The following is a 27,513-nucleotide window of genomic DNA, read 5'->3' as shown; positions in this document are numbered from 1 at the left end:
AACGTGCCTCCCACTCGTCCCACAGGGGGATGGGAAAGCTGGCCATTCATCTGCTAACTACTGTATCTTACTGGTTGCAGGTTGTCCCCAAGGGCATAAATCCTCTGTGGGCTGCTCTGCACTTGAGTGGACAGGCTTCTGCGGCACCAGAGAAGGTCTCAGATGCAGGTCCTTGCAGTGGGATGCTGTTGGCCTCAGTTGTCCACTGCGGACTCAGGCGAAGCCAGGGCTGTGGATCAAGTCATCGACAGTGTCTGCTCCAGCACGTGCCTTGTGATGCTTCTCGAGAGAAGACATGCAGATGGCCCACAGACACATGAAAAGATGTGCAACGTCTCTAATTATCAGAGAAATGCAAATCAAACTACGAGGTCTCCATAAAGTAGGTCCTTCGGTCTGAGACGTTATTCACTATTCAATGCAGTAAAGCAAGGGTGTGTTGGGTTTATTTGGGGAAGGTCTATTCTGTTTTCTTGAATGACCTGTGAGTTCTTGCACCATACCACACTGACTTCACGATCTTTGAAAGTCCTGATATCTGGTAGAGAACTCTCTCTCTTCTTGGTCTTCTTCCTCATTGGCTATGTTTTTCATTTCAATATACATTATAAAACTATCTTGTTAATTCCATAAAAATTACGTCAATTCTTTGAGCAGGCTTGCATCAGCTCTGTGACCATTTTGGTTTTGGAGGAACTGGCATCTCCATATCATTGAGCCATCTAATCCATACATATCACATTGTTGTTCAGTTGCTCAGTCATGACTCTTTGCGACCCCATGGACTGCAGCACACCTGTCCTTCACCATCTCCTGAAGCTTGCTCAAACTCATGTCCATCGAGTTGGTGATGCGATCCAACCATCTCATGCTCTGTCATCCCTTTCTCCCCCAACCTTCGATCTTTCCCGGCATCTGGGTCTTTTCCAATGAGTTGGCTCTTCGAATCAGGCAGCCAAAGTATTTGAGCTTCAGCTTCAGCATCAGGACTGATTTCCTTTAGGATGGACTGGTTGGATCTCCTTGCTGTCCAAGGGACTCTCAAGAGTCTTCTCCAACACCACAGTTCAAAAGAATCAATTCTTTGGCGCTCAACCTTCTTTATGGTCCAACTCTCACATCCATACATGAGTATTAGAAAAACCATAGCTTTGACTAGATGGACCTTTGTTGGCAAAGTAACATCTCTGCTCTTTAATGTGTGATCTAGGTTTGTCATAGCTTTTCTTCCAAGGAGCAAGCGTCTTTTAAATTCATGGCTGCAGTCAGCATCCCCAGTGATTTTGGAGCCCCCCCAAATAAAGTCTGACACTCTTTCCATTGTTCCCCCATCTATTTGCCATGAAGTAAGTGATGGGACTGGGTGTCATGATTTTCATTTTTTGAACGTTGAGTTTTAAGCCAGCTTTTTCACTCTTCTCTTTCACCTTCATCAAAAGGCTCTTTAGTTTCTCTTTGCTTTCTGCCATAAGGGTGGTGTCATCTGCATATCTGAGGTTATTGATATTTCTCCCAGCAATCTTGATTCCAGCTTGTGCTTCATCCAACGTGGCATTTTGCATGATGTACTCTGTATACAAGTTAAATAAGCAGGGTGACAATATACAGCATTGACATACTGTTTCCCAATTTGGAATCAGTCCATTGTTCCATGTCTGGTTCTAATTGTTGCTTCTTGACCTGCATACAGGTTTCTCAGGAGGTAGGTAAGGTGGCCTGGTATTCCCATCTCTTAAAGAATTTTCCAGTTTGTTGTGATCCACACAGTTAAAGGTTTTAGTGTAGTCAATGAAGCAGATGTTTTTCTGGAATTCCCTTGCTTTTTCTATGACCTACTGGATGTTGGCGATTTGATCTCTGGCTTCTCTGCCTTTTCTAAATCCAGCTTGCACATCTGGAAGTTCTTGGTTTACATACTGTTGAAACCTAGCTTGGAGGATTTTGAGCATGACCTTGCTAGCATGTGAAATGAGCACAGTTGTGTGGTAGCTTGAACATTCTTTGGCATTGCCCTTCTTTGGGATTGGAATAAAAACTGACCTTTTCCAGTCCGGTGACCACTGCTGAATTTTCCAAATTTGTTGGCATATTGAGTGTAGCATTTTCACAGCATCATCTTTCAGGATTTGAAACAGCTCAGCTGGAATTCCATCACCTCCACTAGCTTTGTTCCTTGACTCCACACTCCAGGATGTCTGGCTCTAGGTGAGTGATCACATCGTGATTATCTGGGTCATTATGATCTTTTTTGTATAGTTCATCTATGTATTCTTGCCCCCTCTTCTTAATATCTTCTGCTTCTGTTGGGTCCATAGTGTTTCTGTCCTTTATTGTGCTCATCTTTGCATGAAATGTTCCCCTGGTATCTCTAATTTTCTTGAAAAGATCTCTAGTCTTTCCCATTCTATTGTTTCCCTCTATTTCTTTCCATTGTTCACTTTAAAAGGCTTTCTTATCTCTCCTTGCTATTCTTTGGAACTCTGCATTCAGATAGATATCTTTCCTTTCTTCCTTTGCCTTTTGTTTCTCTTTTCTCAGCTATTTGTAAGGCCTCCTCCAACAACCATTTTGCCTTTTTGCATTTCTTTTCCTTGGGGATGGTTTTGACCACTGCCTCCTATACAATGTCACGAACTTTTGTCCGTAGTTCTTCAGTCACTGTATCAGGTCTAATTGCTTGAATCTATTTGTCACTTCCACTATATAATCATAAGGGATTTGATTTCCTGAATGGTCTAGTGGTTTTCCCTACTTTCTTCAGTTTAAGTCTGAATTTTGCATAAGGAGTTCATGATCTGAACCACAATCAGTTCCCGGTCTTGTTTTTGCTGACTGTTAGAGCTGTTCCATCTTCGACTGCAAAGAGTATAGTCAATCTGATTTCAGTATTGACCATCTGGTGATGCCCATGTGTAGAGTCATCTCTTTCAGCTTCTTCAGCATTAGTGGTTGGGCCACAGACTTGGATGACTGTAATATTGAATAGTTTGCCTTGAAAGCAAGTTGAGATCATTCTGTTGTTTTTGAGATTGCACCTAAGTACTGCATTTCAGACTCTTTCATCCTAGGTAATTGCTATTTTTGATGCTCTTAAATTGGATTTTAAAGTTTTTTATTTTTAAACTCAGGTGCATATACATATTAAATAAATTTACAGACTTTGTACCCAGCAATTTTTTAAACTTATTATTTCTAATCATTTATCTGTGAGTTATTTTGGGTGACCTAAGTACCGAATGCGCTCTATGAAGAAAAACAGTCCAGGTTCTTACTTTCCAATCTTCAGGATTTACTTCTCTTGCTTCTCTGCACTGACTGGGGTTTCTATGAAGTTATGTGGTGAAAGGAGTCATCTTTATCTGTCTCTTGATCTGAAAGCGAACACAGTCAACATTTTACCATTAAATATAATGCTTTCTATAGTTTTTGCTTTAAATATTTCTTATAAACATTTGAGATATGTCAAATGCAGCCTTGTGAGAAACTCTGACTGAGCCAGATGACCCAGCCCCACCAACCTGATCCATACAGAGAGATGTTTGTTTTAAGCTGCTAAATATGGGAGTAATTTGTTACACAGCAATAGATAACTCAAGCAGAAGGATGTATAATTTCCCCCTCAAAGTCCAACCTAATGTGACTGTAGCATCGTGTGGCAGAAAAAGCATGGGTTTTAGAACCAGATAAAAAGCAGGGTTTCAGTTCTTTTGTAGAGTAAGTTACTTATCATCACTCAGCCTCAGTTTTCTCCCTAGAAATGAGATAACTATCCACCTTCCACCTCTTAGAGATGCTGTGATTACACGGGAGGAAGTGACATCTCAGTGCAGGGTCTGGCACACAGGTAAGTACTTAAATGCCTAGCTCCCGTCCCACCCATGTGACAAAGTCATCTAGCTCACTGTGGCTTTTAAATATGCTCATTATATCTCCTGGATAACATCAGAGTATACTGTGTAGCCAGGGGGTGCAATTTTTTTTTACATTTTAAATTGGAGTACAGTTGCTTTACAATGTTGTGTTTGTTTCTGCTGCACAGCAAAGTGAATCAGTTATACATATACCTATATCCCTTCTTTTTTAGACTTCCTTCTCATTTAGGTTGACAGAGCACTGGATAGAGTTCCCTGAGGTTTACAGCAGGTTCTCACTAGTCGTCTATAGTACTTTATAAATAGTAGTGTACATATGTCAGTTCCAATCTTCCAATTCATCTCACCCTCCCTTCTTCCCCTCAGTATCCATAAGTTTGCTCTCAACATCTGTGTCTCTATTATTGCTTTTCAAGTAAGTTCATCCTTACCATTTCTTTTTTTAGATTCCACATGTTAAGTGATATTATATGATACTTTTTTCTCTGACTTACCTCACTCTGTATGAAGGTTTATCCACATCTCTACAAATGGTGCAATTTCATTCTTTTTATGGCTGAATAATATCCCATTTTACATATGTATGGGTAGAATATCTGACATAGAAAACCTTGGAAATTCAGGATATCCGGTTGCCACACCATTGTACCAGCTCTCGTTCATTTTGACAGCTATTACAAACTGCCTACTCTCAACGTGTGGATTATTTATTCCCCCCCCCCACCCCCGGTTGGGCCACTGCTGCGGGTTACAGTGATTTGGACATTTCACGTCACCAGCAGTTGAGCCCACTGGGTAGGATCCATTTCCCAATGACCCCACATGCCTCACTTCAAGTCAATCAAGCCTTTACAATTCTTGTTGTTGCTGGTAAAAGTGAAGGCTGAGACATGATAACATCTCTCATTGCCTATGCTCCGCGATGGGTATCACCTGTAGTGTGGAATGGCCCCTAAGGTGAGAAGCAGGATTTGGGGTTGGAATACAGGGCTGAAACTCCAACTCTCTCACTTCTTAGCTTACAGAACACTCAGCAAGTTGTTTTCTCTGAGCCATTTATCTTTTGTTTCTTCTTCACTTATAAAATGGGAGTAAGAATATTTACCTCCTCTGGGTGATTCTGCAGATTATACTGGAGCATTTGGGAAAAGCATCTGGCAATTTGTAGGTACTCAATACATTAAAAAAAAAAAAAAAAAAACTTTCCAGGGGCTTCCCTGGTGGCTCAGTGGTAAGAATCCGCCTGCCAGTGCAAGAGACATAGGTTCAGTCCCTGGTCCGGGAAGACCCCACGTGCCGTGGAGCAACTAGGCCCGTGCGCCACAACTACTGAGCCTGTGCTCCGCCGCGAGGGAAGCCACGAGAAGCCTGCACACTGCAACAGAGAGCAGCCCCCGCTCCAGGGGAAAGTCCATGCAACAACAAAGGCCCAGCACAGCCAAAGATAATACAGGAATAAGAAATCTTTCCTGTGCCAAGGGGTCCACTGGGGGGAGGGTGGGGCAGCTGCATACTCATAGGGCTTGCCTCAAAGTGTAGTGTAGGACCCCAGTGCGAGCATCACCCAGGGGCCTGTTCGAAACTGAAAATCACAGGCCCCACCCTGGACCTGCTGAATCAGGATCTGCATTTCCACAAGGTCCTCAGTGACTCAATGCTTGCGAGGAACCCGAAGTCCTGCATTGCTAATAAGCTCCATGGAAGAAATAACTGAGGTGAGGAATTGAGAAGAGGCAGGACATTGATGACACAGCAGCAAAGACGGGTTTGCAGACTTGGGAGCTCTTCCTGTGTTTGTTGCATCACGACCTCTCCCCGGCATGAAACTGAATGCTGATGAGGATGTTATCCAGCACAGAAAAGTCAAACCACTCATCTGAATAAATAAGCATCAATTTTATTGAATCATGAATAATTTAAGACTGGTACAATCATCAGCTTTATTCTCTATGACGTGGGGCATGATCTCCGGCAGATCATTGGCAAATCCAAAAACCTCATGATAAATGAAAATTAAATAGGGAGGGAGGGAAGGAGGGAGGAAGGAAACATACCGTACACAAAATACTCAATTCCTAGTTTTCTCTTTAAAAATGGCTAGAAAAAATTCATCAAAATGCAGCACTTTAATCAATTATTTACAATTTCTATGTTACAATGAAAAAATGTACATCTTATAGAACATATTTCATAAACTGCTCCACTGGAAACAACTAGATCAAAACAGCAAACCTTTCATTTCATATCCACAAAGTTGGATTATTCTTTTTTTCTTTTGAAGTAGATTCGCCACGATCAAATCCAAATACACAGAATTTTGAAGTTTAAGCATCAACAATAAAATTAAAAAATGTCCCCAAGATTACAACAAAGATCTAGGTAAGTCTTGTTCCGTGTCCCACCCCTGTCCCACCCACCTCCTTAAATTAAAAGGAATTCCCATCTCATTTATGGCCTGTAAAATTCTTGGCAGTTTGGGAAGAAAACTTTTGGCTTCCATCGGTAACTCAACACAAATGTTGCATAGAATTTCATAATTTTCAAAATTAGCCTAACTGTAGAAAAAGGCAAAAATGGAAGCATTTCGGACAGAGCTCTATATGAGCACGAAGTCACTTTGTCAAAGGTGAGCGACACCAAAGGAAAGCAGGACCAAAGTAAGACATGTGCATATCAGACAACCCTGCTTCCCGAAGCATTAGCAGAGACACTGCGCTGTGAATCGTGCAAGGCTCCGCTCCTTGACACCGCCATGTGGTTGCCAGGCAGCACCAGGGACAGAGGTCTTGGCACTGGGCCTGGCCCTCGTGGGAGGGAAGTCTGTGGGATCGGGCAAGAAAGAAAGAGTGAAGAGGGAGTCATCAAAAGAAACGTTTCAAAGGATATTGGCAGGTGTCTACTCACCAGGTGACTGGGAAAACTGCCCACGAGGAGGAGTAGTCCATTGTGCCCCCTCCCCAAATTCACAGTATGAGCGTGTAAGGTCATCGCCGGGAGACAAGACTGAGGAGGACTGTTCAGGTTTACACAGAAGGCTCAGCGTGGTGGCCCCGAGGTCACAGGCTAAAATACATGCTTTGAACATTTTATGGAAAACAAAACAGAGTTAAGACACACTCACACACCCAGATGACTCAGGAAGGCTTAGCAGAACACCGTCTGCTAAGATTGTTTTAAATTAAGATTAAAGAAAAGAGCACGTCAAGAGGTTGGCCATTCACCTGTTAGTGGGACACAGTTCACTTTTCATTTTAAAGAGGGAGTAAATGGTGTCATCCAAATGTCATGTGAGTGGTTTCAGGTCAAGCTCTTGTGGGAAGAAAATCACATGTTGAGAGAGGGACGTTTGGAAACAGAAATGATAAAAAAAAAAAAAAATGGAGTAAAAACCCTGATCATTAACAGAGATACCCCCCTGGGGGTCTGATAAAAATAAAACACAAACGAATGATTCAAAGACTGACCACACTCTGTAGAGAGAATATCAGCACGCTGAAGACACGTACCAGCAGAGCATGACTTGGCAATGTCATGTAACATTGCAACTTTTTGCCTTTTCCTGCACAAGACAGATTGCTGTCTAGTCAGGGTGTTAGCTGATAAGAACCTAAAAAAAAAATGATTTTTTTTTTTTTTCATTTTCCATAGTCACACATCCACACGAAAGAGTCTTTCAGATGAGAGAAGTCACATTAACTGAGTTCTCCTGGTGGAGTACATGACTTGTTAGCCCTGTTTGCTCTGATGTGGAAAACAGACCCCAGGCAGGCATAACACTCAACAATGATCACGGTGAATACAAAACCAGTAAGGCATCGCTTTGGGAAGGTCAGCACCGAAGAGGTCAGGCAAGACTCATCACCGGAGGCTGCGGCTTCTGGAAGGGGGCGGCCACCCCCACCTGTTGACTTGGGTGATGTCCCGTTGGTACTGGGGAAAGTGCAAGTGTTCAGCGAGGTGACCTCCCACCCCGGCCCTGAGGCTGGGGGCTGGCACGCTGGAGGTGTCAACATGCGTCCTGTAGCCTCAGGGACGAGGAGGAAAGGCAAGGTCCCGCTCACCCACTGCGCTGAGGATGGGGTGCTGGCCCCACCTTCAAGGGTGCAGCGACCGCAGCCCCAGCAGGAGGCGGCGAGTGTGTAGAACCGTGAAGATGGACAACTGAAAACCAAAACTCAGCAGGACCAAACCAAAAGCTAACTCCTGCGGTTCTCACGTTCACCAAAGGATGGATTCTGACCACGAGGGGGAGGAAAAGGGGGGGAAAAAAACCTTCAAAATCAAGAGTCAGAAAGGAAGAAGTCGACGTCGTTTTCAAAGGAGGTGATGGGTTCGCCAAGGTAGACCAGTTCTCACTGTACACAGTGTTAGCAGGAACAAGACCGGACGCGTTTCCGTAGGAGGAGGAGGAGGACGCGTGCAGCTCAGCCTTTACAGCTGCGACCACTCGGCCGCGCGCTCTCGCCGGAGGATGAACGGGAGGCTGATGGATCTGAGAGGTGGGGGTGAGCTGGGACAGGCAGAATACCTCTCGGGTAAGAAGAGCACCATTTCGAAAACAAACAGAAGAGAAAGCACGATTTGTTTTTCCTAAGGTCTCCCTGTGATGTGGCTCTGCGGTCTGCTGAGGGCGTCCAGAGCAAGGTCCCCGGTGGGCACTGGGTCTCTCTGGGGCCGGCCGAGTGGAAGGGCGTCAGCAGGGTGGAATGGCATCGGCGGGGTGGCGAGGGGAGGGTGGACCCGGGCTGCTGTCTCCATTTCCAACTCTGCTTTGGTCTCGTCCATCTCCAGGCAGCTCAGGGCGAGGAGGCTGCTTGGTCTCAGAGCTTCAGGAGGGTGTGCTGTTGTTGCTGCTGTTTTTCACCCTCTTGTTTCAATGGTGATGGGCCTTTCCCGAGAAGTACCTTTCCGTGTCTTGGGGAGGTCACGGCAACAAGGCAGAACTGTAATGAAAACGGAAGATAGTGCAGTTTTCGCTGTGAAGGACGCGGGCCCGAGGCAGCCAGCCGGGGCGTCTGCACCCAGGTCAAGGCTGGAGGACGAGGAAGGGCGTGGGGCTCCCTGCAGCGCTCACGCGGAGGCCGAGGGCTGGCTCAGGAGGGCGTCTTCGGGGGGCACGGGGGAGGCCGGTGCAGGGCGAGGAGGATGTGGGGGCTTGGACCGGGAGGAGGGCGGGCTCCGCGTGCCGGCCCCCGTCACAGAGTAGACTCCAGGGACGAGTCCAGGATGTCGTCCTGGTGGCTGGTGCTGTTGGAGTCGCTGTCGTAGCTCTGGGGGCTGGAGTAGTTGGCGGCCTCCTGCAGCCTCATGAGCATGTTCATCTGGGGAAAGAGCGAGGGGCGTGAGCGGGCTCCCGGTTTGCGCAGAGCCGCCCACCTCCGGCCTCTCCAAAGCTCACACCCCCTCCTCCAGACTCACCTTGGGGCTGTGGCCCACCGTGGAGATGGTGGACAGGAGCATGGACTCTGGAGCCAGGCTTCCAGGGTTCAAATCTAGGCTCCACCACCCCCAGCTGAATGACTGGGGCACATGACTTAACCTCTATACCTCAGTTTCTTCACTGGTCACGCGTGAATAATTATACCTACTCTATCACCTTATACTGTGGGTGAATAGACACAGAGGTCGGAAAACACAAAGTGCTCTATATTTTCACCCTTGGGAAGAGCACCTCACCCCAGTGTAGCCCTCAGCCTGGGTGAGATGCCAACCAAGTGCCCCAGCTTCTGGAACGCAAACAGCGGCACCATTGACCTCAAGGCCCATGGCGCCCCATCAGCAAGCGTCCGGCCCGTCTGCACCCTCGGCTCTGGCCAGAGGGCTCCCTAGAGTCACCTGCGGCTTCAGTTCCTGTTAAGGCTTCCATGGGGAGGGGGGGACAGCACCGGCTACAAGTGGAGCCTCGGAGCACACAGAGGCCTGGATTCCAACTCAGAAGCCTTTGGGAAATTAATATATCCCATCCATCAGCTCCTTATCTATAGACTAGAATAGCAGTGCCCATCCCATCGGGCTGAAGGAAGGAACAAACGATAGGATGTATGCTAAACCCTTACACAGGGCCTGGCACAGAGTAACTACTCAATAAATGTGACACCTCTGCTATCATCATCGTCACCACCTGTCTTAAGAGTTCAAAGGCAGTGTCCTTGTATCTCCCCTGATCCACAGTCTGTGGGTCATCTGTGTTGACATGGAGATGGGTAACCAAAAGCGACTTTTATTTACAACTATAAATTGTGTGTATATATCTTTTATATTGGACCTAGCAAAATTAGGAAGATAGCATCTCTGAGCTATCTTCAGATTTGCTGCAGCCGGGCATGAAATCTGGCTGCCCCCTGGCAAGCCGCCCATCAGGATGCCTAGCAGAGTATACCTGGGTGAGCCAATCACAGAAGCACCACGGGCTGGTGTCCATCTGCACGGCCACAACCGCGACGGGGTGGAGCATAAACGTGAAGGAAAATCCTTCACAGCCAGGATTATTCATTCACTCATCAAACATCCCCTGTGTACCCACAGTATATGGTCTGGAGTGAAAACAACACAGTCCTGTCCTCCTGGAGTCCTTGGTCTCAGGAGGGCAAGAGGTCAGTAAACAAGACAGCTATTATAGCCAAGATCTGTGGCCCTGGGCAGAGAGAACAGGACTTGGGGGAAGCACCAAGTAGCTAACTTGATGTGTAGGGGTGGTCAGGCCAGCACAGATGACCTCTGGGAGCCAGAGGTTGCCAGGAGAATTCTATGTAACTATTCCAAGAACCCTGGGTCTTACCTAAATGCTTTCTGTGTTTAGTTAGTGACACAAATATTTCTGGTTAAGAAAAGACAGTCCAGGGATGAGCTGACCATTCTATCCTCTAGATATCCCAAATTCTGTTTTTATATAACTTAGAGTATATATCAGCTAGAACCCACAGGAAGAGTTCTAGGACTTTCACTTTTAAAAATGGTTCCCCCGTGGCTCAGTGCTAAAGAATCTGCCTATAGTGCAGGATACTTGCAGCAGATGTGGGTTTGATCCCTGGGTTGGAAAGATCTCCTGGAGAAGGAAATGGTAACCCACTCCAGTATTCTTGCCTGGAAAATCCCAAGGATAGAGGAGCCTGGTTGGCTAAGTCCATGGAGGTCTCTTTTCTGAGTGACTAACACAACAACAACATTAGAAATGGCTTTTTATAGGTTGAACCTTTCCTCTGGAAAATTACTGCTGTAAACACTGCAAGTCAAGGTGTGTAGTAACACAAGCCCTAAATACATTTAAAATAAAGTCCCTCTTTAAAAAGTCTCAATAGGACTGCAGCTGCATTCCGCCAGTCAGGAGTGGCAAACAACCCTAAGGCACCTATTATGATGATTATTTTTTATCTAGCAAATCAGTTCGTCACTAGGGATAGCACAGCAAATCAGCTGTCTTTTAATTCTGCTGCCATCTCTTATGAATGTGTGTGTTCATTAGGTGGTGCAAGCCATAGTCTTTGCCGTGTTTTCCCTCTTGCCTCAGCGGCTAAGAGAGCTCAGGGCTAATTTTATAGCATGACCACGGTCACTTAACCATGCAAGGTTCTGGTGTATGTGCTTCCACCTTCTTTTATAGGACTTCTGATGCATTAGGTTGAATCTCACAGTATGCCTACGCATGGGTCTTACATTGGCAGAGAGTACAATTGTAGGGTTACAGCCTCTGGCCCAGGTTCTTCTTAAAGGATCTTTATTGCTTTAGCATCTGTGGAATAAAGATGCTCAGGCAGCGTTAAGGACTTAACTCATCTCACTGGCCTTGGGACCCACACTCAGGCCCCCTTGGCCTTTCCTCTACGAGCCCCTCCTGTCCTCAGACCTCACTCTGCCGGAGCGCTGGATACTCTGGCTCGAACTTCTGCCCTTAGCATGCTCTGCCTCTGCTCAGTTACTAGTGGGAGGGTCTAACGGGACAGGACCAGACATCGTAAAGGTGAACTCAAAGCAGAGGGCAGAGAGTGGTGCAGGGACGTTTAGGGGGAAAACCAAATTCTTAACCTTTTATCTGAAAACTTTCATAGGGGTTAAAGGCATAGTGAAAAACTAAAAACAAGGAAGAAAATATTGGCCAAAATGTCCCAAACCTTGGGATGGGTCTAACCTTCCTAAGCAAGACTGGGGCTCGGTCACCTCCAAATTTCCAGCATGCCCTGTATCACACCCAATACACAGTGAGTGCTCAGTGAATGCCAAGCGGCACTGGAAGCAGAGAACTCACCAGCGGGTCTCCTTCAGCGTCACTGGGGGGCATCTGCTTGCTGGTTGACCCCTCCCGAGGCATGGAGTAGCCGTCGAAGCCAACATCCTCGGGCCGGAGCTGCAGGAGAGGGGGCCACTCGTGCTGCTGTGGGCTGGCTGCCCAAGGATAGGTGTCCATCACCCACTTGGCGGGATCCTCCCAGGGGGCCCGCCTTCCATACAGCTGGAAACAGACAAAGAAAGAGCAGTCAGGAGGTGGGCCGAGACCCCTCTGCAGTCCTGGTTTTGCAGCTTTCTGAAAAACTCTCCAAACCCAGCAATCTGTTTCCCTTGATGGGGTCATTCCACTTGCAGAATTCTATCCTAAGGAAATCATCCAAGGTGCTAAGACCAAAGGTGGTGTGACCCAGGAGCAGGAACGCTGGAGGCAGCCTGACCTAGGTCACCTCTCCCCTCTGCCACTGGCTCACCGTGTCACCCTAAACTCTGAGCCTCGCAGGTCCACCTTGAAAATCCGATTTGAAGCGTTTGCCAGTTTCCATGGTATAAATACTCTCACTGTGGCCAGTCACTTATCAACGTGATGTCGCCGAACGCGGAGCTTGAAAGAGGTGCTATCGTCCCATCAAGGAGGCCCCCAACCATGGCACACAGATGGGGGTGCTGGGCATCAGGACCACAGGTGGAGGCCATGATGGCCCTGGCTCAACAAGACCCCATTTCCTGAAGGAAGTCTGACTCTCAGGGGCCCTCTGCAGAGGTACCGGTCACTTTCAGAACAGAAAATTGTTAAAGAGGCTCCATGTGGGTTCTGGGATTGCAACCGTTTCTCCTCCGTCATGTATTTCTCAGAATTGTCCACGACAACCGATCTCCTCTTAAAGAAGAAATTAACACAAAATTGTTAAGACCAGTGCCATGCCTCCAACTCCTTAAGTCAAAAATACCTAATAATACAGTGACTTCAGTGACTTCTCCTGGCAATTACAAGCAACGTAGACACTCTTTACAAAAACAAAAACCTAGGCTGCACCACTTTCTAAGGCTCGGCTCAGCACATCATACAGAGAGGCCCTCTCTGTAGCCTTTCTCTTCAAGGCCACCCCCTCCATCACACCTTACAGCTCACTGCGCACCAGGGATTGCGAGAAACACTTGACAAATATCTTGTTTTACCACCACATGACTCCGAGAGAAAGTATCACTACCCAAGCAGGCTCCAGAAGGAGAGGAGGCAGAACTGGAATCCGAGTCTGTCCAAGTGTGTGAACCACTGGAGCCTGAGCAAAGTTGTGCTCATAGCCAGGACACGATGTGCCCACCCAGGACAGTGCCCCCTCTGTGCCTCTGGAAGGGCACCCCCTCTGTAGGGGGCTATAAGGTACAAAGAACCAAAGCCCTCTGAACCACCATGGCTGCAGGGGGCTCGGGAGTGGAATTACATGTGGACAGCAGCCTGTCTGTCTGTCCTTCCAGGACTCCTACAGTTGAGGCAGGGGGTAGTGTGGAAGAGAGGGCCGACAATACAGCAGAGCTGAGCTTTGACTGCTAGAACCATGTCTTTCCCAGGTCACAGGCTAACTCAGCTGGAAGGAACTGGGGTCACCTATCCCAGCCCCTTCATCTACCGGATGGAAAACTTGGGACTTAAAGAGAAGAGCCAGTTGTAAAAGGTTTCAGAGCAGAGCTGCATTCAGAGCTAGGACCCCAGCATCCTTGTCTGAGCCTTTTCTTTCTCCACCCCTCCTGATGAACTCTACTCTGAACCACTCGGGGGTATCAAGAGTCACGTGGCTCAGCCAAAACCGGCGCCGGGAGATGCAGGCCAGGTGTCTGCCTGATGAGGACACATCACCTGGGCTGGACCTGCTGTCCCTCTGGCCGTCTCACCACTGCGAAGCCACCTCTGATCTCTCCGGGAAGCGCCCGCCCTGCCCACACTGCAGACAGGCCTCCCCACCTCCCTTCATCCACAGCTGCCTCCGCCTCCGCTCGAGACACACAGCCTCCTACGAGCTCATGGCCCTCAGACACCAGGGCCCCTCCCGTCTAGCGCCCTCCAGCCCTGTCTACTGTGAAATCTTTCTTAACCTGGGGCAGTGGTGACTCGGAGGCTGGAGAATTCAGTCTGGCATTCGAAAGGCGATTCACAGTCTGTGCAGGAGGGGATCACATGAAGGTGTGTGGGTCAGGGAGGAAGGGAAATGCAAGCACTTGGGGATTTTTAAAACTGAAGAAGTCTTGGCAGATTAGAAATATTTCTGCAACTTTTAGCCTCTCCCTCCAAGGACTTTCCCTACAGAGCTCGGCTGACTTTCCCATGCCAGATTTCACGTGTGGGAGGCTGAATCAAACGTCATTTCTGACAGCTCCTGCTTCTGTCTCCATCCTCCAGGATGAAGAGGAGACGCTCAGAGCTGCAGAATAACAGTCTAGAATCCAAGCTCAGCAAGTTCATACAGAGTCTGGCCCCGTGGCTTTTAAATTTTTGCTCTGCTCTCCAGACTGTACTACTCGGTAGTTTGAGGAGCTTTGTACTTCTGCACAGGCAGGCTGAAAAAAACGCCTGGGCCACACATTTCAGGTAACAGTTGGGAAATTTGAGGTTTAGAGGAGGCAGGTCTACCGAGGGTCTCAGAGCAGGTTGGGTCATCTGATCAACGATCCCTGCTCTCCCCTCTTCTAGCAGGGGGACAGAGGTCTTTTGAATGACTCTGCAGGCTTCAGACACTTTTCCAAGTGTTTACATCGACAGCTCTCAAGGGGAACAGGGCTGGGGACTGAGTCATAAGACAAAAGCACTCTAGGAGCATCTGCAAGATCTGTCATTTGCAAGAACAAGGAATATTTTCACAAGTCTCCCCACTTGCTGTTCAAGTCCAAGTGATGAATGGCTGGGTGAGTACCATGGCAAGTGAAGGATCTATCACAAAGCTCCTTGGTCCCACTGCAGAGCCCTGAGGCAGCTCTGGGAAATAGCAGACAACTGTATACACAGACAGACAGACAGAGAGACAGACAGATAGGACATTCACTTTCCCCAAGGCAGGGAGGAGCTTGGCATGACTACTGGGTCAGGAACAGAGATCCACGACCTTGGAAACTGAAACCTCAGCCACTGACTCTGATTTATGACTCTCTGGATGCACATGTTTATCACACACGAGGGCATCAAGGTACAGACTGTGCAAGAACCTCCAAGCAATCGTGCACGCATGAGCACAAGCGTGTGCACGCATGAGCACATTCGTGTGCACGCTCACACACAAATTTTACTGGGAGAAAAGGAGTCAAAACCTGCAATGATATCTGGTATCCACTAGGGGGCAATGCCGTATCTCCTCTAGGCAAGGCAGTGCCCACTGAGGGGCTGACTGGAAGCCCATGGTGAGACCTGATTGCAGCGGGGTCTCTGTGTTGTCTACCACCACGGGCAGTCCTGCCTAAGCCCAATCTGGGGACTTCACCCCTTCTCAGCATATGACCTTGGCCAAGCGCTTGCCTGCTCTGAACCACAGTGCACTCACCTCACAGGGACAGGGAAGAGTAAATGGCCCACCAGTGCCCAGCACACAGTAAGCATGGGACTCCAGGTAACAAGCAGAGTGGGGAGTTTCGAATTTTTTTTTTAAATAGGACAATCTTTTTGCAAATGAAATCTTATGTATAATTTCATGCTATGAAACATAATACTTGGTTCCCTGAGCCACCTGAAGCATCTAAAGTATAGAGCAGGGGTCTTAGGACAGCCTGGAAAATCTTGGAAGTAACTGAGAAGTTAGCTATAGGCTATGATGCTGACTCATCCACACCCCAGCAAGGGAACTGGGGAAGGGTCAAAAACTCCCTGAGCCTTGGTTTCCTGTCTATGAGGTGCACACTGGGTTGTGAGAACTAAATGGGATTATGTCTATTGGGCCCCTGGCACAGTGTCTGGCAGGCAACAGCCATTCAAGAAATCTCAGCAAACTTTCCTTCAGAACTAGAGACACGAAGAACAATCCCAGGTTCCTCGTGAACCTGCAGATTCTATGGGGTCTCCTGGACTAAAGAACGGCACGAAGTCACAGTTTTGGGGCAGGAGGGCTCACTTTTGAGCAAGGTAGTAATGCTAACTCTGGCTGCCTCCCCTGGTTGTGTCCATGTTCTTGTAAGACTGTCCTTCAAACGACCTCAACAGCATAAGCAGCAGATGACTTCTCTTGCTTCACAGGGAACGGGCGAGTCTCCTGAGGTGGTGGCATGCTTCTGTTCCTTGTCCTAAATGGGCTCGTTCACAGACACCCCAAAGCCCTTTCACCTGCAGACTCTGATCTTTGTAGGAAAGAAAATGACTGCCCTTATAACCAACTCATCAGCAACCTCTCCAGGATAGGCAGGAAAGATCTCACTGTGCTTTTATAGCCGTGCCACAAGGCCTTCTTTGAAGCTGAAGTCCAAGCAGCAAGGAGTTAGCACCATCCAGGCTTGGTGAGGACCCAACGAGGGGCCTCTACCTTATAGCTCACGGCTGGAGCACCGACCAAGCTTCCGCCTCCCCGTTAGTGCCTCTTTTGGCAGGAAACCTTTATTCAACAGCTCCCATGAGTTTTTCCAAGCACACAGAGGATATATTTGGGTAAAGCAGCAAAGGGGAGAAGTAGGTGATGAGGCAGAAATAGAAGCAAACTGCTTCTTCCTCTCCTGCAGCTCCTTCTGCTTCTTTCCAGCAATGTGAGTTTCCCAGAGGTGCCTGCCTACTATAGTCCCTGGAAGCCCCTGATGGGAACAGAGAGAGGCTTCTGGAATGAAAAAGACTTCAAGATTCTATCAGGGGCGGGGAATACTTCCACTGGCCCCAAAAAACAGGAGTGACAGGGTGGCTGTTTGGGTTTGTGGTCCTAACAAATCCATTTGAGTAAAGAATACATGATGGTTACTTAACCCAGGCCAGTGAATTTATCTACCTAGAGAGATTCCACTGCAGAGCTCTGAAGTCTTACTCTTTTTTTTCCTCATAAAATTCACCTTCAACAAAATAGAAATGCTGCCATCAATGGGAGAAATAGCTGAAGGGAATACAAACTTTCAGTTGTGAAGTAAATAAGTCTAGTCAATAATATGGTAATAACTCCGCCATAGTGACAGATGGTAATGAGATTTACCATGGTGTAATTTCATAATGCATACAAATATCAAATCACTGTATTGTATACTTGAAATGAATATAGCATATGTCAATTACAATTTAACAAAAATATAAAATGCTGCCATTGATTAATGATCTTCAAATACTGAAAACTGATTTGGGACTGGTTAAGGGACTGCTTCATTTCTTGCCACTCTCTGCCTTCACAATCACTTGTGGCTTGAATTTGTAGCCTACATGCTCCAGGCCAATGAAATACCCATGACCAGAAGCACACCATCTTCTTTTTGGAGCTCTGGTTATCCTGCGTGTCTCTGGAGACCATCAGTGCTGTTACACATTACAGGGATACAATGACAGGCTCAGCTGAATATACGCAAATGACAAACCCCACTGAAGTGTGCCATCACCCATATGCATGCAGGTGTGCAAGTCCTATGTGTACCACTGCACACGTACATGTGGGTGTGCACACAGCACCATCCCCTGAAACGGGTCCTTTAACAGCAGCATGTGCCTCCCACTGCCCAGTACCAAGCAAACACAGCACTTAGAAACCCAGCTGCTAAGCTGGTTTCTAGATTATTCAGCTGTGTATGACACCTGCTAATTCCTCAGAGTGGTCCTGAAAGCTGACAACCTTCTCAGGCTACCTCCAGACTCAACAATACAACTACTGCAAACTCCGATTTACCGCTAAGCCCCTAGCATTAACCCCTGGGCTGAGTGAGAAGTGCAGGGTCCGGGCTTTCCAGCTGCAGCCGGGGAGGAGGGATAGACAGTCACATGGGCACCAGAGTCATCTATCTCTGAGGGGTCCTGGGGTTGGGCAGAGAAACGCCAAATCCTAGATTCTTAAAGTTTCACTTCCTGACCTTGGGGCAAGTCACTTATTCACTCTGAGTCATAATTTTCTCTTAAAAACTAGAGATTAAAAAACAAAACAAAACAAAAAACCTCTGGCCAAGCCTCCTCATAAATGCTGAACCTGAACCAAATAGCAGATACAAGACTACTTAAGCAAACTGAGAAGTGTGACGTATTTCATTTCTTGTGCACTCATGACGCTGAGCACTTGCTGGCCGTGATGTTGCTGAAGCCTAGCAACACTCTTTGTGGCGGGGTGTGATGGCTCTCTCTTCCGTGGATGAGGGCACTGTGGCCCAGAGAGGCTGGATGTCTTGCTTAGGGTCACACAACTAACAGTGGCAGAGCCAGGATTTGCAGCCCAGTATGTCCTACGCCGGGCTAAAGGATGGCCTTACAGGTGAGAAGCTGCCACCTCACCTCAGTCAGTTTTGGCCGGGGGGGGATAAAGACAAGAGTGTTCGTCAAGAGAACAGTCCCTGGAGCTGAGGAGGTCAGCGGGCGGTGTGCTCTCACCTGGAGTCCTTCTCTGACGGCTTCCAGGAGGTAGGGGATGATTGAGTAGTTCCACAGGTCGGTGAACCACACCCTGGAGCCATCCACGTCGATGGGACACGACAGGAAGAGCCGGGGGCCTGGGGACCACAGGGACTATCAGTCCAATTGAAATGGATGGGGAGCAGGAGAAGCCAGCCCAAGCACCCCTCACAGGAGGGACCCTGCATTTCCTGAGTGGCAGCAGAAATACCAGCTGCCACGTGGTGGGCCCTTGGGCTCTCTAACCCTACCCTGGGATCTCGCGCCTGGTGGGAATCACCCCAAGGGAAGGGGAGACTTTCTGGAGAAATACAGTCACTGTGGTATTGTCTAACCTTTGAAAATGGAAGCACGGCAGATGTCCATGAGAATAGGAATGATTAAGGAAGTGATGGCATACCCACATCTGACTATATCACAAAAGAATTATTTCATCTAATTATTTTGGAGAGCAACAAAGAATACTCATGAGACAACGTGAAATGGAAAATGAAAAGAATGTACTGTATGTACACTGTGATTGCAACTACATAAAACATGTATGGACACAGAAAAAATAAGCTCAAATTACAAGGATTATGTCAGGATGGTGGGATGACCAGTGTTTTTTTTTTTTTTCCCTTTTCTCTGAAGCCTAAGCTTCAGGAATGTTAATAACATTATTCATAAAGCAAAGCCAATCGTACTGGGTGGTTTCCATCTGGGGGAGCCCCGGGGTGGGGGGCCCTCACCTAGCCTAAAAGTTTACACCAGCCTAGAGCTGGACACTTCTCTCTGCCTCTCATCAGTGCAGAGAGTTGGGCGAGAGAGAAGGGTGGAGACACAGTCCACCACAGTCACAGGGTGACTCGACACTTTAGGGTCTGTCGAGGCTGTGGCTATCCTATGTCCCCTTCTCCATCTGTGTGGCCGGTGCAGCGGCCAGCTGCCAGGGCCCAGGGCCAGCCATCCGAGGAGGCTAGGGCTCCAAGAGAAGCAGTTCCGGTCCCAGCCTGCCCGCCTGCCCGCCCCTCACCTATGGTGACGTCCGAGGAGCTGTGCGCCTCCAGGAAGCGGTTGAGGTGATGCCAGACCTTGGGAATCCAGTCGATGATTTTCACCAGCTCCATGTTCCGCATCCGCCCACTGATCTCCATCTCCATGAGCTTCCGCCGCAGGAACCGGCCCAGGAAACCCTTCACGGGCTCCGTGTGGTTGGCACAAAGCACCCACCTGGAAGGAGTCACAAATTTTCCACGACAAAGCCCGGGGTCAACTTCATGAATCAAAGCTCATTAGAGCTGGAAGGTGAATATGCTAATATTGAAATTGGACTCTTCTGAACACTGCACATATACATTTTTATTTTTAGTTTATTTTTTAATTGAAGGATAATTGCCTTACAGAATTTTGTTGTTTTCTGCCAATTATCAACATGGATCAGCCCATAGGTATATACCCATGTCCCCTCCCTCCTGAACCTCCCTCCCATATCCCTCCCATCCCACCCCTTTACGCTGTCACACAGCTCCAGGTTGAGTTTCCTGAGCCATACAGCAAATTCCCACTGGCTCTCCAGTTTACATATGGTAATGTTAAGTTTCCATGTTACTCTCTTCACACCTCTCACCCTCTCTGAGGCATGTGGAATCTTAGTTCCCTAACTAAGGATTGAACCCATGTCCCCAGCATTGAAAGTGCAAAATCTTAAGCACTGAACCATCAGGGAAGTCCCCATTGTATGTATAGTAACTCACAATTCCTCACAGCAACCCCATGCTACAGAAATGACCACTACCCATTTTACAGATAGAAATTCCAAGGCACAGACGGAAAATCTCACTTGTCCAAGATCAAACCGCTAGTCAACAATCTTAGAGGAAGAGCTAAAAGCTTTAGACACTTAGCTAGCTGCCTCCTGTGCTGTGCCAGGCGCTGTGCTGGGCTGTAAGCAATGACAGAGACATGGTCCCTGTTCCCCAGGAGCTCACAGTCTAGCGGAGGAGGGAGAGAAAAGAAACGAGACCTGACGAAACCTGGGGAGTCAGGGAAGGCTCCTCAGAGGAGGGGACGTCTGAGCTGAGACCAGAGGGGGCGGATGGAACAGCTCCATGAGGCAAGGCAGAAACAGAAGGAGGAGCAGGCATTGTGGTGGTGGGGGGCGGGGAAGGTGGGTGGAGTGCACGCTGCAGCATCAGCAGGGGCGTGAGCAATGGCATGGGGCATCTAGGAAAACTGCCAGAGGTGCAGGGTACCCAGAGTTTAGACTTGACCTGCCAACCAAAGGGGCCTGGATTTTGTTCTGGGGGGCCATTCAAGGACTTCTTGCATTAGAGTTTAGGGTCAGGTTTGAATTCTAGAATGCTCACTCTGGCTGTCACTGATATAGGGGATGGCCTGCAGGTGGCCCAAGGTCCAGGTAGGCATACTTGTTAGAAAATGACTGAAACAGCGTTCTGGGAGATGTGTGGCAGCAGCAGGGGAAGGAGGAGGGGCAGGGGGGAAGAGAATGATCTCGAGGGGCGTTCAAGAGAATGGACCAGGACGTCCTGGATGCAGAGATAAGCCAGATCCTAGTGACCCGAAGGAGTTGGCATTTCTCAGATAATCACAGTTCAGCTCTGCTTTCAACAGAGATGCCAGCAGGGTGGCCGTGAAAACAATCCGGAGGAGGCGGTCTCATCCCGGGTGACAACTGTTCAACCTTATCTAAGGGTCCAGGCAGGAGGGGAGTGTATGGAGCCAGCTAGGTGTCAGGGCAAAGGGCACTGTGCAGTGGCAAAGGCAAGCAGCCACAGCTGAGCGTAACAGACCTCCCACCCTGCAGCAGTGGGGCAGCTCAGGACGGGGCTGGGGCAAAGGGTTCCCAGCAGCTGGAGCCTGAAGGCCAGAGACCCCGCCCAGTGGGGACACTCTAAGGAACTCTCACCGCTCTGTGTCACTTGGGGCAGAGAGATGAGCCACTGGTGACATGCAGTCCATCTGCCTACAGCCCCTGAGTAGAGCTGTCTCCCAGGCACCAACCGCCACCCCAGGACACAGCATCCAAGAGACCTGGGTTCTGCCACTGACTGGCTGTGTGACCTCAACAAGTCACCTAATCTCCCCATTTGTAAACTTAGAAGGGTAAATTTAATGACTTGAGGCTTTTGTGAGAGTCAAGGGAACTAAGCTGGGGAAAATGAGCATAGTTCCAGGCATTGAACAGGTCCTCAAAAAGGGACACCTTACCTGAAGTTGTGATGAAGCTGCAGGTTGGGAGTAGAAGAGGTAGCCTGGTTCATCGTGCCAATTATGTAAGGGCTGTGGGGGAAATGAAGGATGACAGAGCTGGAGAAGAGGGTCCCCGTGCACCTAAGCACATGGCTACTGGCTGGGGTCAGCCCCTCCCACAAGCCCCGCCCCACGCCAGGCGCATGCGCTGCTCTTCAGGGGGCCGAGACTTCCAGAGCCGCCTTTACCATTTGTGGTCCTTGCAGTTGAGCAGCCCGTTGAAGATCTCGCCCAGGGAGCTGACGTGATGCAGATTGTCGAGGATGATGACGAGAGGCATGTCCGCGGCGTTGTTCTCGCTGGCACACTGGTCGGCGAGGTTGGACAGGTACTGGCGCAATTCCTTTGGAACCCAGGGGAGTTGGGGGAAAGGAGCCCGTGAACACCCCCAGGAAGATGCTCACGCTCAGGGCATCACCTGGGCCGGTACCGGCTGAGGGGCGCTTCCTGAGGCCACTCGCGGATCATGTGCTGACCCCCGAGGCGCTTCAAGGCCTCAGTCTGGGTGCAGGGGAGTGCAGGCCGGGAAAGTCTCAGCTCTGCCTTCTGGAATTCTCCAGGCAACAGGAAATCCGGCAAGAGCAGGCACTGTGAGGGTGCCCAGGCATGGTTCTGTACACGATCTATCACTCTCTGGAAGTGCTGCCCCTTTTCTCGATATTTCTTGCTATGCCAACCTCCCAGGAAGCTCCTGAGGGCAGGTGCCTCATACATCTCTGTGCATCCACGGCACCACCTGAGAGCTGCTTACAAGCCCTTGACAAATCAGCACAGCAAAGGATGCCCCCTGCCATGACCTGCTGATTAGTGCTGGGGCAGACAGACAATGAACAGGTGCAGAGGAGGCAATCTCTGTGCACAGCGGGTCTTGAAAGGTCTGGGTGAAAGGATATGGTTTGGTCTTCATTGTGAAGAATGGGCAGGGCAGTGTCTGGAGCTGGGAGTAGAACACAGCCCAGCTCGGCTAGAGCAAGGGGTACGTCAGAAAAGGAAGAAGAAGAAGAACGTGCAATGGGGAAAGGCTGAAACAGTGAGCTAAGGACCAGCCACTGAAACCAGAACCACTATCTGATGGTATTAGCGTCACAGTGACAATGGGCGTGACCCAGCGCCAGGCATGGCTTGGGGCCTCACACAAACAAACTCCTGTGGGTGGGTGCTGTGACCATCTCTGTGCTACAGATGAGAAGCTGAGGCATCCCTCAGTCAAGTGACCCGCCTGAGACAGCACAGAGGGTGGGTGCAGGGCTGGCCTCCCTTTTAAGTCAAAATGCAGCTTTTAGCAATAGAAGAAGCCCAGTTTTTAAAGTTTCTAGCTATTTTCCCTTCTTTTAGCTTCTCCCCATCATGAGTCCTCGGCTTCAGGTGCCTGACAAGGACAGGGCTCCTGAGGCTAGGAGCCCTCCCTCCCTTATTCAGGTTTACCGGGTATAGCTGGGGACTGCCTGAAGGGAGACAGTGGATGCTGAAATCAAGCCTGGTCTGACAGCCCCAGCCATGTGCCTGGGATCTTCTCTCTCACTGGTCCCAGGAGAGGGTGCCTTCCCTGAGCTTATTCTCAGAGGGTCTTGGTTCAGGGGGCTCTGACCACTTCTCTTAGCCCTGCCCTTGTATCCACACCACTTTGGGAACTTGAGAATGGCATGGAGTCCCAGCCCCACACAACCCACTGAAACAGAACATCTGGGCATTGCATCTTCAAGGATGCCAAGTGATTCTTAAGGTGGAAGAGTCACTTCCAATTCACCTTTGATCCCCCAGCCCCTCTGCACAGAGGCAGTCAGAATGAAACATCCAGCAACAACCACTGCACGGATAATGAACAGGGTTGAGAAGATACCTCACAACCCTAAGTTGGGTCTAAGGCAGACTGTCCAAGCACTTCCACTGCTCCCCGAGAGGCAGAACCAACCCTATTTGTTGACTCTGGGGTTTAAGACATCGACTTGAGCTCCAGTCCACTGCTCAATACCACATGAGTAGCCTTAAGTACATGGCCATCGGCCTCAAGCCCCAGTTTCCTCCTCTGTAAAATGGGATCATGACAACTACTTCCTTGAAGGTCCTGCTGTGAGGAGACCCCTTACAGGGGCAAGCCATCTGTAAATGACAGCTGTTGTTCATATTGTTATTGTTGATCCACAAAAGGAGGTTTCAGTTTGGGAAAACAGAATCTAGTAGGCATGTGATGAATTCTTGGTAAACTGAAATGGAAGCATCTGGGTTAAAGAACTTAAAGAACTACCAGCTTTGAGCATCATGCCCAACTCATAGCAGGGAAGTAAGAAATAAACTATTGGGTTGGGCAGAAAACTCATTCAGGTTTTTCCGTAAAACCCCAAATGTACAGAAAACCCATAAATTCATACAGAAAACCTGAATGAATTTTTTGGCCAACCCAATACACTGATTTGGGACTTCTCACTGGCGAGTTTGGGGTCAGAGCCTTCCTTTCCACTGGGTCCATTCTGCCCTCCTTCCCCAGGCTTTTATAACCAGCAAAGGTGAGCACTGTAGGAAACGCTGCTTTGCCATCAGGCTGGTGGTGGCCTCAGTAGTTCTGAAAGGGCTAAGCAGCAGCCTCCGAACGACCTCCTCACCTTGCTGGACTTGTGGTCCACATTGAAGGTGGCGATGACCCCGTCGGTCAGCTCCCGCCCCTCCCGGAGCACCAGATACTCTGACAGCCGGTTGGCCAGGTAGGTCTTCCCGGTGCCGCTGGGCCCCGAGAGGATGATCCGCCGGTGCTCCGCCAGCAGGGACACATAGCGCTGCAGGATGGGCTTGGGAATCAGGGACTCGAACACCAGCGAGTCCAGGCTGTTTTCCGCGAGCCCTGTGTTTGAGAGAGACAGGAAGTGTTCACAGCCTGGCAGAGCGGATGGCACTCCAAAACCCCAGGCTATCCCTTTTCTGGGCAGCCCCGTCATCAGAGACCCCCGCCCACCCAGGGACACTGCAGGCTTCCTGCTCACCCGCAGCCTGTACTCTGGCCCCTGGTGGGGCTGATGGTTCCAGACTCAGGTTTGCCTTTCCTATCTGGACACTTGGTTCTCATCTGTCCTCTGCAGAATTCCTAAGATGCTGGGCTTGGGTTGTTTGTCGGGATTTACCATTAGCGGTGGGGCTCACTCCGATCTACCGTGAATCTCCCATGTCCACCTGGACCCTCGGGCTGCCTCTTCACCCGGTTTCTTTCCTGCTGCCCACACTGAGATACACCACGAAGGTATCAACACTTTTATTATTAAAATGAGGAAAAATGCAAGCAGGGACCATTTGATTTGGGGATGGAAATACTGGCAGACCTACTCTGAGCCTCTCCCACAACATGAGGATCATTTTTCCCCCTCCTCTCTTGGAACAACTTCATTACTTAGGGCTGTTGGCTTTCTAAGAGCTGTTTTCTTGATATTATTCTCAAGAGAGGACCCAGCCAAGGTTACTTCTCCAGAACCTAAGGTAATTCTATTAAAAAAGCGCCTCAACTTTCAATGGCTGAGTCAAAGATCTCTCTTGGTAAATGTCGCATTGCGCTTGAAAATATGTCGGTTATTTTCAACTATCTTTTGATACTGATTTCTAACATAATTCTACAGGGATTATATAATTCTACAAGAGAACAGACTCTGTATGATTTCAGTACCTTTAGACCATGACACTTTCGCATCCTGTTTTATATGTCCCTAGATATGTTCCATTGTTTCCTGGTTTACAGTTTATGGGAACTTGAATAGAATTTATATCTTGCTGCTGTGTGAAAACTGTATAAATCTTAATTATGTTGAATTGGTTCATAGCGCTTTTCATGTCTACTATATCCTTCTACTTTTCTGCCTATTCATTCTATTAATTTTTGAAAGTTTGATATTGAAACTCCAACTAAAAATCTCAATTTATCTGATTAAAAAATAATTGTAATATGATAGAACTACACATAACTTTGTTCTGTATTTTCCAAGTCTCCTGTAAATGTGTTATCATACTTTCATAATTAAATTTTTTTTAAGTATCTCAAGAAACCAGTATATATAGGCAAAAAATAAATTGAAAGGAACTTATTCTGTTTTATAATAGCATTTTCCATCTACATAATTCACTACAAACAAATCCCCATAATGCAATTATATGCTTGTTTCCAATCCTCCTCAACCAAGGATAGCAGCTAAATGCAGTGACTATCCTGGAACTGGCTTCCCTGGTGGCTCAGTGGTAAAGAATCCATCTGCAATGCAGGAGACACAAGAGATGTGGGTTCGATCCCTGGGCTGGGAAGATCCCCTGGAGAAGGGAACGGCAACCCACTCCAGTACTCGTTTTTTACTCCAGTATTCTTGCCCAGGGAAATCCGATGGGTAAGAGGAGCCTGGTGGGCTACAGTCCATGGGGTTTCAAAAAGAGCTGGACACAACTTAGAGACAAAACAAAAACCAAATCACCCTGATGAAAGATCCCAAATGACATCTGGGTACAGGTCTAAAACCTTCCTAAAACTGGTCTCAAAAGAGCCTACATTGGCTCAGAGCTTGATGCAAAGCATGGGGGAAGGGTGGGGTCTCCCGTCTAAACTTAACAACAAAAACAGGGCAGGGATTAAAACACACTGAAACCCCTCTCTCTGCTCTTCGGTGCTGTTTCAGCCTCTTGCCATAAGCTCCACGGGAGTGAGTACTTTGCAGACGAACTCACTTCAGAGACAGCCCCTGCCAGAGTACCACTGAAGTGAATCATCTGCAGTTCACGGATCTCTTTCAGCTCAAATCCTTTGGTGGTTTTTAGTGCCTTGAAGGCCTAAGCGTCAGGCACTACAGGGAAACACAGAAGAGTCAGGTATCACTTAAAAACAAACCCGAGCTGACCCCTGGAGATGCTGAAACAACCTCCTGTGCTGAGAGTACCAGCTGCAACTCCATAGTGGGGTGGCCCGTTTGGGAGGCAGATAATCCTGCCTCTGTTTCTATAGAGGTTTGGTCTGATCTAAGTAACGGGTCACTCCTTTTCCCTGTCAGCATTTCCAGTGTTCACCTGCTCACCAGCGTGGATGAAAGGCAATTTAAGGTCATAGCGTATCAGGCTTTCCTTAAAGGGTTCTCGGGGTGGACAGCTGTTGTTAGGGTGTGCCTGGCAGCCCTCCCTCCTCTCCTTGCAGTGGGGCTCTTCTTTCTTGTAGGGAGTTCATTCCAGCTGTCCAAGCAGGGCTGACCAGCACCTGCATCTACCAAAGGGTGGGGTGTGTGACTAGGCTGAGCCAAAGCCTCTCCCTGGTCCCTGTGACTGGTTTGGTCATGTGATGAGTATTTGATTCACAGTGGGCCAGAATCCCAGGTAGTGCTAGTGGTAAGGAATCTGCCTGCCAATGCAGGAGATGTTAAGAGATGCAGTTTCAATTACTGGGTTGGGGAGATCCCCTGGAGGAGGGCATGCCTACCCACTACAGTATTCTTGCCTGGAGAATCCCATGGACAGAGGAGCCTGGTGGGTTACAGTTCATGGGATTGCAAAGAGTTGGACATGACTAAGTGACTTAGCATGCACACACAGGCCAGAATCACCCCTAAGAATTTCCTGTTACACTTGCCCTCTTTTAAAAGCTTCCTAAGCTTAGAAGGATGAGTCAGGGCCATTGATCAGCCA

General features: G+C 48.6%; 1 protein-coding gene across 1 annotated transcript in view; it reads right to left on the bottom strand.

Moving 5' to 3' along the window:
- Nucleotides 1-5,781: 5,781 nt before the first annotated feature.
- NAV2 (neuron navigator 2) overlaps nt 5,782-27,513 on the bottom strand; it is a 421,834-nt gene continuing 400,102 nt past the window's right edge. The window contains exons 32-38 of the mRNA XM_068977628.1: nt 24,480-24,715; nt 22,068-22,222; nt 21,838-21,909; nt 19,643-19,839; nt 18,607-18,725; nt 12,115-12,318; nt 5,782-9,193 (exon numbers count right to left, since the gene is read on the bottom strand). Of these exons, the coding sequence (XP_068833729.1) occupies nt 9,068-9,193; nt 12,115-12,318; nt 18,607-18,725; nt 19,643-19,839; nt 21,838-21,909; nt 22,068-22,222; nt 24,480-24,715 (1,109 nt within the window). The 3' untranslated portion in view covers nt 5,782-9,067. The remainder of the gene's footprint in view (nt 9,194-12,114; nt 12,319-18,606; nt 18,726-19,642; nt 19,840-21,837; nt 21,910-22,067; nt 22,223-24,479; nt 24,716-27,513) is intronic.

This window comes from Capricornis sumatraensis, chromosome 8 (genome assembly GCF_032405125.1).
Source record: "Capricornis sumatraensis isolate serow.1 chromosome 8, serow.2, whole genome shotgun sequence".
Taxonomy (NCBI): domain Eukaryota; kingdom Metazoa; phylum Chordata; class Mammalia; order Artiodactyla; family Bovidae; genus Capricornis; species Capricornis sumatraensis.
Note: the sequence above shows the minus strand (reverse complement) of the source record. Positions and strands in the feature narration are given on the sequence as shown.